Source organism: Oratosquilla oratoria, chromosome 23, assembly GCF_046742065.1.
Source record: "Oratosquilla oratoria isolate Oo_2021 chromosome 23, ASM4674206v1, whole genome shotgun sequence".
NCBI lineage: Eukaryota > Metazoa > Arthropoda > Malacostraca > Stomatopoda > Squillidae > Oratosquilla > Oratosquilla oratoria.
The window spans coordinates 54,595,142-54,605,141 of NC_134799.1; the positions used below are offsets into that span (position 1 = coordinate 54,595,142).

Below are 10,000 nucleotides of genomic sequence, written 5' to 3' on the forward strand. Positions count from 1 at the left end.
ACATTTTATGCTCCGTAGCTTTTGGTTCGTTCTAATATTGTCCCAGGTGGTGTCAAACTTTCTACGCACGCGGGAGGAGATGGTAGTGCGGATGTCGGAAAAGGGAGAGTCCCCGCGCGATGGTAAGGGACGGTGGCAGATTTGGCCGCTCTGTCCGCCTTCTCATTGCCAATGATACCAACGTGTCCAGGGGACCAGCAGAATCGGACAGTTTTTTCCCTGGCTGCTGTTCTCGTTAGCCACTCTTGGATCTCAGATATCACGGGGTGGGACGGAATAAAATTAGTAAGTGCTAAAATTGATGATTGAGAGTCGCTATAAATGGTAAAATCATTAAAATCTGAATTAAGAATAAAGTGCTTCAAAGCGAGTAAAATTGCGTAAAGTTCAGCCGTAAAGACAGATGAGGTGAAGGGTAATTTTGCCGTGAAAGTTTGAGACGATGTTACGGCTGCGCAGCCCACACCAGCGGGAGATTTTGACCCGTCAGTATAGACCGCGATGGAGTCGGCATGTGATTCTTTATGCTCCTCAAACGAGGCAGCAACGATGTAGGGCAGGTGTCCACTTTTTTATTGTTCCATGGGGCAGAACTCGGGAATGGGCTTGCACCAAGGTGGGGTATCAAAGTTTCTGGATTCGGACACCTTAAGGGGGCAGTCGCTTCCCTCCTCAAGTAGACGGAGCGCGCGTATGTGTGCTGGGACTGAAGCCGATCTTTTGGTGTTGTATGTATCCCTGAGTCTCACGTTATTAACCACGTCAAAAGATGGTATCTTTCTGAACGATTTGCACTTGAAGTAAAAGGAGAGTAAAAGTTGCTCCCTTCGGTTAGAGAGCGGCAAATCGCCAGAGAGGACGTAGAGGGATTCGACAGGAGAGGTACGGTAGGCACCAGTACACAGTCGCAAAGCCTGGTGGTGTACTGTATCGAGGGAGCGGAGGGACGTCGCACTTGCCGAGGAATAGATCTGGCACGCGTAATCCAGCCGTGATCTTATAAGGGCGTGGTATAATCTGAGGAGCGAAGGCTGGTCCGCTCCCCAGTCGCGTCCAGAAACCGTCTTTAAGATGTTGAGGGCGGAGAGGGAAGATTGTCTAAGATTGAGTATGTGGTTGTTCCACGTAAGGTTTTGGTCAAAAATGACCCCAAGAAACTTAGTCGACTGCTCATAGGGTATTGGAATGCCTCCCAGAATAATATGTGGAGGAACATTCTGGCGCGGTCGTTGTTGAGGCCTGCAAAAGTGCATCACCACCGTCTTCAATGAGGAGAATTGGCAGCCTCTGCGAGAGGCCCAGGAAGTAGCAGCATTTACACTGCTCTGGGTGCGTGTAATTGCTGTTAAAAGGTTTATGGAGGAGAAGTACAAAAGGAAGTCATCAGCAAAGAGTGAGCACTGGAGCGAAGTGTCTGCCTCAGCAACCACCTGGATTATCCCATTGATGCTGACCAAGAACAAGGTGGGGCTGATGACACTGCCTTGGGGGACACCTTGCTCCTGGGGCTTGGGCGACGAATATGCTCCGCCGATCTTCACCCTCAGAGTTCTATCTGATATGAAAACTCGAAGGAAGGAAAACATCCTACCCCGCACTCCCATCTCGAGGAGGCTCATCAAGACACCCCCTCTCCAAGGTCGAAGAAGACGGCGATGGTATTCATGTTGCGCACTAGGGCGTCCTGCACGTGTGTCGAAAAGCAGAGTAGAGGATCTAAGGTGGAGCGCTGTCGGCGAAAGCCGAATTGGTAAGGGGTGAGGTGGTATCTACTCTCCAGGTGGTGGCTAAGTCGAAGGTTGACCATCCTCTCAAACACCTTGCATAATACACTCGTCAGGGCGATCGGCCAAGAGACCAGAGTACCAAATCCTGTTATATATCGCTAGAAGGGTTATGAGAGTCTCCGAAGGAAGGTGTTTAATCATGTCCACACTAATCGTGTCGTCGCCTGGGCTAGTATTCGGCGTCTGGTCGATAGCATGCTTGAGTTCGCGGAGGGAGAAGGGCAGATTGTAAGTTTCAGTGTCGGTAGGAGCGTGGTCATCAGAATTCGTCACGTGATCCGGTAGCTGGAGTTCTCGATGTAGGGCAGTAGAGCTGGAAATACGGGAGAAGTGTGTGGCGAGTTCCTCGGCCACCTCGCACGGGTCTGAGATAACGGTGTTATTTATAAGGAGGGACGGTTGAGGAGATGGTATGTACCTGCCGGAAAGCTTCTTCACTCGGTTCCAAACTGACGCCGAAGGCGTCGACGTTTTAATGGTCGATACGTAGTTCTGCCATGATATGCGCTTCGCCTCCTTCATATACTTTCGTTTGGTCGCAACCGCTTTCTGGTATACCATCTTATTGGTCTCCGTCGGAAGGCGACGGAAACGCCGGTAGCAGGAACGAGCGGTGTCACGAAGCTTCCGGCAGGTGTTGTCCCACCAGGGAACAGGTGGTCTGCCAATCGGTGGGCGGCTAACCGGTATAAAACCGCCGGCGGCGTTAAGAACAATTGAGACGAATTGATTATAAGCTTGAATCGGGTCATCCACTCGCAAGTCACTTAGTTCGGAGCACAGCTCCCCAAAGAGTGGCCAATTTGCCGCTTTCAACTTCCACCTTTGGGGCTGGGAGATGGGGGGAGGAGAAACACGAGAGACTACTATCGGGTAGTGGTCGCTGCCGTGTAAATCCGCACACACCCTCCAGGAGAAGTCCACGAGGACCGCTGAAGTGCAGATTCCGAGGTCCAGGACAGAAGTAGTGTTGAGGAAGATGTTATGATAAGTCGGGTTTTCATCGTTAATGAGGGAGACCTCGTTCTCCTCTAAAAGTTTTTCAATGGCGCGGCCCTTCTCGTTACGGGAAGAGCTATGCCACAAAGGACTGTGTGCGTTCAGATCACCAAGAATGATAAATGGGGTGGGAGTGCATCGACAAGTTCTTGGATGTCGGAAGCATTAACGCTAGAGCTTGGTGGCAGGTATAGGGAGCAGATTGTGTAGCTCTTGCTAAGGATGGCCCGTACAGCGGTCGCCTGGAGAGTTGTGCGCAAAGGGATGGTTGAATGTTGAACGCTTGCGTGGACGACTATTGCAGCACCGCCCCTGCTTGGAGAACCGGCTGCAGGAACGGTACCGTAGAACCTGTAGTTCATACCTAGATTATAGTGACTGGAGGGAAGCATAGTTTCTTGAAGACAGACAACTCCGGGGTTGTGTTCACGGAGGAGGTACTTCAATTCCTCCCCGTTCGCACGAAGACCTCGGATGTTCCATTGAAGGAGTGTCGTGGGTGGTGAGAATTTGAAGAATTAATTAGAGTGCCGCCCCCCGATGGGGGACGGCTTAAGTTGGCCATCATGGGGTTTACGAGATTCGCGTCCCATAGGAGTTTTTTGAGGTAAGGTCTTGGCTCTCTGGTCTCTTTCTTTCGGTCTTTGTTCTGGTGATTTAGAAGATGGATCGGGATTAGGTGGCGGTTGTTTCCTCGACGGATCTGGCGTGGTTTTGATAGGGTGAGGTTGTGTAAGCTTTTTATTGGATTTGGGGGACACTGAAGGAGGAGGCTGAAGGGAGGTGTTGGAGGGCGCGGTCTTGGATGGGCGGTCGTTCGAGTCGCCGTCGGGCAGGGGTCGTTTCTGGGGAAGCTTCTTGCCGGAAAGGGCAGGGTGATGTTTAGGTAACTGCGGGAATGATGGAAGGTCCAAGAGCGAAGTTGTGGAGTTGCTTGGGCTCTTCATCATAACGTCTTCGGTGTCAGGAATCTCCCCATCCTGCACAGACGACGGGGTGGAAATGGATGTCATCTGGGGGAAGTCACTCATTGATGAAGAGTTTGCGCTAGATTGCGCCAATGGGGGCTGAGAGCACGATTGTCCCGAAGAGGGGGGCTTTTTCTCAAAGGATGGTGTGGGCGATCTATAGACCTTAGTTGAAGATTTTGATGACTTGCTAGGCTTAGAGTTGTTCTGGGGCAATTGTGACTTACTGGCTTCAGGGCGCTTCTTCGGTGATCTATCAGAAGACATTACGGGTCGAGAAGAAGGATTAACTGGATCCAGAGTGCCAAGATTGGGTGTATTTGTCAGATGTGGAGGGGGAGAATCAAGTATGAGATTACCGTCGGTGACGCGAGATATGACACGTTGGGAGGTCGACTGGCGTGAAGATTGAGAGGATTGTGCGGGGACGGTCGCGGCGGATGATGTGGTATCCGGATGTGATGATGAGGGAAGGAGCGACGGGTTAGCCTTTACTGAAGCCTTCGTTGCCGATGCGTAAGACGTGGGGCGCTGACCCCCCCGTAGGATGGCTGCCGCACCGCGAAAGCTGGTTCGGTTATTGTACGCAGTTTCCGAGACCAGTCTTTGCCAGGAGTGTTCCTCACACTCCCTCGAGAATGTGCGGTGAGTGCCATTACAAGCAGCGCAGTTTGGGCGCAAGATCGCAGCATTCACCCTCAGTGACGTGGGATGGTTTGGCGCAGTTGCGGCAGAGGGCAGGAGAACTACAGATCTTGGAGGAGTGACCGTACCGCAGGCAGCGGGTGCATGTCCTTGGCGATTGAACGTAGGACCTAACCGTACAGCGGTGGGGCCCAATCACGATCACGTCTGGGGGATTTGAGTCGGAGAATTTTAATATTATCAGCGGTGTTGGGACAAACTTTTGTTCTTCTGGGCTATACTTGGATACTACGTGGGCATCCAAGACGTTCTGGGGGCACATGTTAAGAAGGGTAGTGGTTGGAAGGCTACTAAGGGAAGAGTTAAAAATCTTACCCTTTGAGCCATTATAGTCATCATATGGAGAAATCTTGAGGATTCCGCTGCCATAAAAATCTCCGGACGTACCCTGGAGCATAAATCCCTGGTGGGGTTTTACCTTCACTAGGTAGGTGTTGCGACCAAAGCGCGTGAAGGTTTCTGGAGTGAGTGGAGGGTTTGCGATCATTTTGTTGATCATATTAAATACTAGGACATCGTTACTGCCCTCCTCGACAGTCACTAGGTTATACACGGGGGCTAAAGCATAGGGATGGGGACGTTCAGGGAGCTCGGGAGTAAGGTATGTATCATTAGGGACGAAGTCATCGTCTTGTTCTTCAATATTTGATATTTTTAGGATGGAACATTTCAAGGTCGAATCCGCGATTTTATTACCATTGAGGGCAACGCTGGCTGCAATGCATTCTGATGGAGCTAAGAAACGCACATAAAAGTTGTTATAATTTGACTTAACACGAAGAGAAATACGTTCGATAGTACCAAAAGGGGTAACTAGCTTCATGAGCTCGAAAAAGTTTAGGCGCCTTGGGGCATGTTCGGTGCCAAGGAGTCTTTTATTTGGGGTAGACGATGCTATCTTACCAGCTGCGTCAGCTGGAGCCGGATTTGGGGGGCCGGCCACCCCACTACAAGATTTTTTCATGATTGGCTGCCAGGGCCAGGTTGTAGTGAGGATAGGGAGGACGGCACCAGGCGGAGCCTCACGCCTGGGCTAGGACTTGGATCGTAATCCTACTGCACTGGCTTACCGTGCTGCAATGCAGGCGCCCTTCGAGGTGGCATGATACCCTGCCACCAACAAACCTATTGGCAGGGACGCATTACCGTAGGATGGGTGTAGCGCCGCTACTGAGAGGGGCGGTTGAAAGTTAGGTCGGAGGGAGGGGACAGCAAGCGGAAGAGAAGGGAAGAGTGGAAAAGGAAGTCTAAGAGGAAGCCCTGTGCGGGGAAACAAGAGCCCCGCCCGGGGATCGGCATTAGTCGCCTCTTACGACACGCAGCCGACGTGGCGGGGGCTATATTCTATACTACACCCCCTAGCCCCAGGGGGTGGAAGAGAGAGAGAGAGAGAGAGAGACAAATCGCCGCAAACCCAAGCATGAGACATAACCCCACAAATCCAAGCCCGAGACAAAAACGCCACAAGCCCAAGAACAGAACATTTTGCCACACGACGAAGTCGGAGTCTTCCCGTAGCACGTGACATTTCATCGCTGCCTGAGTTATCAGGTAACCTTCCCCAGTGAAGAACCGGTAACCTCCCCCAGTGAAAAGCAAGTACAGAAATTTAAATATATAAAGTAACATAATCAAATATATCACCGGAATAATTCTTACCCTGGCCAGATAGAATATTCCTAAGAGCTAATGAAGAAGGGTCTTGAACCCGAAATTGCGATATAGCAAACATGACACAAATTAATGGAGCCCCGGATGGCTCAGGAACTACGTTCTCGTTCCAAGTGAGAATGACCTGTCTTCACACACCCAGGAAGGACCCAAAAGGGCGTAATAGGAGTAAAAGCTCATACGTAAGCACCAAATATGCTTGGGCTTTTTGTCAAGCTTGTCTGATGCTATAAGTATAGTTGCCTTGCGAGCCGGCTCTCCAACTTCCGTGGGCAAGGAGTTGTGCGCGCGCGCGCGCACGTGTGTGTGTGTGTGTGTGTGTGTGTGTGTGTGTGTGTGTGTGTGTGTGTGCGTGTGTGTGTGCATGTGTGTGTGCATGTGTGCGCTCTAGTATGTGTGTGTGTGTGTGTGTGTGTGTGTGTGTGTGTGTGTGTGTGTGTGTGTGTGTGTGTGTGTGTGTGTGTGTGTGTGTGTGTGTGTGTGTGTGTGTGTGTGTGTGTGTGTGTGTGTGTGTGTGTGTGTGTGTGTGTGTGTGTGTGTGTGTGTGTGCGTGTGTGTGTGTGTGTGTGTGCGAGTGTGTGTGTGTGTGTGTGTGTGTGTGTGTGTGTGTGTGTGTGTGTGTGTGTGTGTGTGTGGTCACAGCACTAGCAATAGATCGGGCTATATATATATGAGCTCTGATATCTTATCCGGTAGGGTAATAGCTGGCGACCACGAGTCTAACATGTGATCCAAGACCGTGGTGAATCACATATTACACACGCACAAACACACACAAACACACCAACAAACCCAGTAAAGAAACTAAATAGAAATGACAGCAACTCGCTATCATGGACTCTTAGGTACTCCCAGAGAGCCAACTACCACACCATCTTTCTGAGTTCCCAAGGTCCTTCAACGAGATAAGCCTCACCTACTAATACCGTCCACGCAGAAATAGCCCAACCTGTTACGAGCTTCTGTGCTTCTATCGTCGAGGAAAAAATGGATAGACTTGGAGGGGGACAGATTACCTTTTTCGAACATAAAAGAAGTGTCACGATTTCCTAGGTCAGGTGGTGACTCCTACAGCGGTAAGGATCAACGACATGCTAGTACAGGAGATGAAATGAATCACCTTCCGGCAAACCTAAGCATAAGGGAAAGGACCAACGGGGAAGGAAGGTAGGCCAATGACACTTAAGAAGCAGGCTAGTGACAGCCTGATAGGTGCGTGTGTGTGTGTGTGTGTGTGTGTGTGTGTGTGTGTGTGTGTGTGTGTGTGTGTGTGTGTGTGTGTGTGTGTGTGTGTGTGTGTGTGTGTGTGTGTGTGTGATTCACCATGGTCTTGGATCACATGTTGAACTCGTGATCGACAGCTATTTCCCTCCCGGTAGAGAGCTCATATATGACCGATTTATGGGTAATGCTGTGACCTTGCAAATACACATACACACAATTCCCCGTCTACGAGAATTGGAGTAACGACCCGCAGCGCAGCAATACTGAAACTATTTAAGCCCTGGTCGCGATTCGAACCCGGACCGCCGTAGTGGCAGCCGGGAATCCTACCACTGCGCGCGGTGTGTGTGTGTGTGTGTGTGTGTGTGTGTGTGTGTGTGTGTGTGTGTGTGTGTGTGTGTGTGTGTGTGTGTGTGTGTGTGTGTGTGTGTGTGCACGCTCTCGTGTGTATATATTACAAAGGAAAAGCATGCCAACAAGAGACCTTTTGGTCCATAAGAAGGTCGAATGATAAGAAGAAATTAATAAGTGGGCCAAAACATTGTCAGGCATTACAGCATCTTGCTTAGGTGTTTATCTAAACGAATCTTAAAACGTCGAACCGTACTACATTGCACTGCCTCTGCAGGAAGTTTATTCCATTCATTAACTACACGATGGGCGAAGTTGTTTCTATCCACTTCCAAATTAAATCTACGTTTTGACAACTTGAGACCGATATTTCTCGCCTGATTCGTATTCAGCGAGAAAAATAAAATGTTTGTTTTCTTCTTTCTGAAGCAAACATGATATATAGCTTCACGACAGAATAGTATTTTTTTTAAATCATGAAATATCATGAAATAATACATAAAGTCCTTGGGAAAATATGGAGGAGGCGAAGGAAATAATGATTCACCTCCCTCCCCCTTGAAATAATGAGGAGACATTTTTTCCGAGCCATTAGGACGAAATATAATTCTCACGACCAATCTGTAAATGATCCTCAACAATTTCTTTTCGCAGCTGACATGTTTCACGGGAATTACATGGTACGTTATGTTTTGAGTAGCTGTATCATTAAAATAATTTATATTTTCAAAACAGTATTGCCTGAAATTGGTTCATATTCTTCAGTTTTCCATTAAGTAATGAAAAATAGATGAATAAATAAATAAATAGAATTTTCATAAAACTTTCCGTGTTGACTAATAATGATGCAGATAAAATTTGGGCTGATTAACATATTCTCAAGTATGAGATAAATAGCAACGTAGGGGTCAAATGAAATCACAAATATCAGTGTGTGTGTGTGTGTGTGTGTGTGTGTGTGTGTGTGTGTGTGTGTGTGTGTGTGTGTGTGTGTGTGTGTGTGTGTGTGTGTGTGTGTGTGTGTGTGTGTGTGTGTGTGTGTGTGTGTGTGTGTGTGTGTGTGTGTGTGTGTGTGTGATTGTGTGCGTGTTTGTTTGTGATTGTGTGAGCGCGTTTGCTATTGTGTGTGTGTGTGTGTGTGTGTGTGTGTGTGTGTGTGTGTGTGTGTGTGTGTGTGTGTGTGTGTGTGTGTGTGTGTGTGTGTGTGTGTGTGTGTTGGAAAGAGAGACTGCCGTAATGGTGATAGTGCCGGTGCTTCTTCTTCTTGTTCTTCCTCTTCCTCGGCATTGCCACCGGAAGCCCCTCTTGCTTGGGTGCCAAACAGTGTCCCATAAAGCGCCGCGTTGCTCGCGCCTCCTCCACCCTCACGTGGCCTTCAGTGTGATGATAATGATGCCATACACCGAGCTCCCATTACCATCATCATCTCCGCCACTATCTTATCTCGCCTGGATACGAGTCCAACGTTATATAGTACATGTTCATATGTGCATACATGAGTCAGAAGAATACAAGCATGTGTAGGGTGGCATACACACAGACACACAGACACGCACGTACAATAATGCATATATATATATATATATATATACATATGTATATATATATATATATATATATATATATATATATATATATATATACATATGTATATTCTGGTATTTAATTTTTCTAACAAAACCTCCCCACTCTTCCCCCCTCTCTCTCTCTCCCTCTCTCTCTCTCTCTCTCTCTCTCTCTCTCTCTCTCTCTCTCTCTCTCTCTCTCTCTCTCTCTCTCTCTCTCTATCTATCTATCTATCTGTCTCTCTCTCTCACCTCTCTCTCTCTCTCTCTTTCTCTCTGTCTTTCTCCACTCATTACAAAACCTCCACCGTGTGTGTGTGTGTGTGTGTGTGTGTGTGTGTGTGTGTGTGTGTGTGTGTGTGTGTGTGTGTGTGTGTGTGTGATAATAATAATAATAATAACAATAATAATAATAAATAATAATAATAATAATAATAATAATAATAACAATAACAATAATGATAATAATGATAATGATAATAACAACAACAATAATAATAATAATAATAATAATAATAATAATAATAATAATAATAATAATTATAATGATAGGTTTATTGAAATAGCAGTGATACACTGACAATAATACAATAGAGTAATTATATGAGTAATACGCCTAGTCTAAGTGTGTGTGTGTGTATGTGTGTGTGTGTGTGTGTGTGTGTGTGTGTGTGTGTGTGTGTGTGTGTGTGTGTGTGTGTGTGTGTGTGTGTGTGTGTGTGTGTGTGTG

The 10,000-nt window shown here is 47.8% G+C and overlaps 1 protein-coding gene across 1 annotated transcript; it reads right to left on the reverse strand.

The window, feature by feature from the left end:
- Window positions 1-1,811: 1,811 nt before the first annotated feature.
- Window positions 1,812-3,148, reverse strand: LOC143037820 (uncharacterized). The gene is made up of 2 exons (XM_076206378.1): window positions 2,957-3,148; window positions 1,812-2,843 (listed from the first exon to the last, which is right to left on the reverse strand). The coding sequence occupies exons 1-2, from the start codon at window positions 3,146-3,148 to the stop codon at window positions 1,812-1,814; spliced, it is 1,224 nt and encodes a 407-aa protein (XP_076062493.1).
- Between the last annotated feature and the right edge of the window lie 6,852 nt (window positions 3,149-10,000).

Bases quoted from the DNA above. Each gene is read 5' to 3' on its own strand.
- LOC143037820 (XM_076206378.1), bottom strand. From the start codon at position 3,148: ATGAACTACAGGTTCTACGGTACCGTTCCTGCAGCCGGTTCTCCAAGC. The intron at 2,844-2,956 runs GTTAATGCTTCC...CGTAACGAGAAG, and splicing joins ACCTGCCACCAAGCTCTAGC to GGCCGCGCCATTGAAAAACT.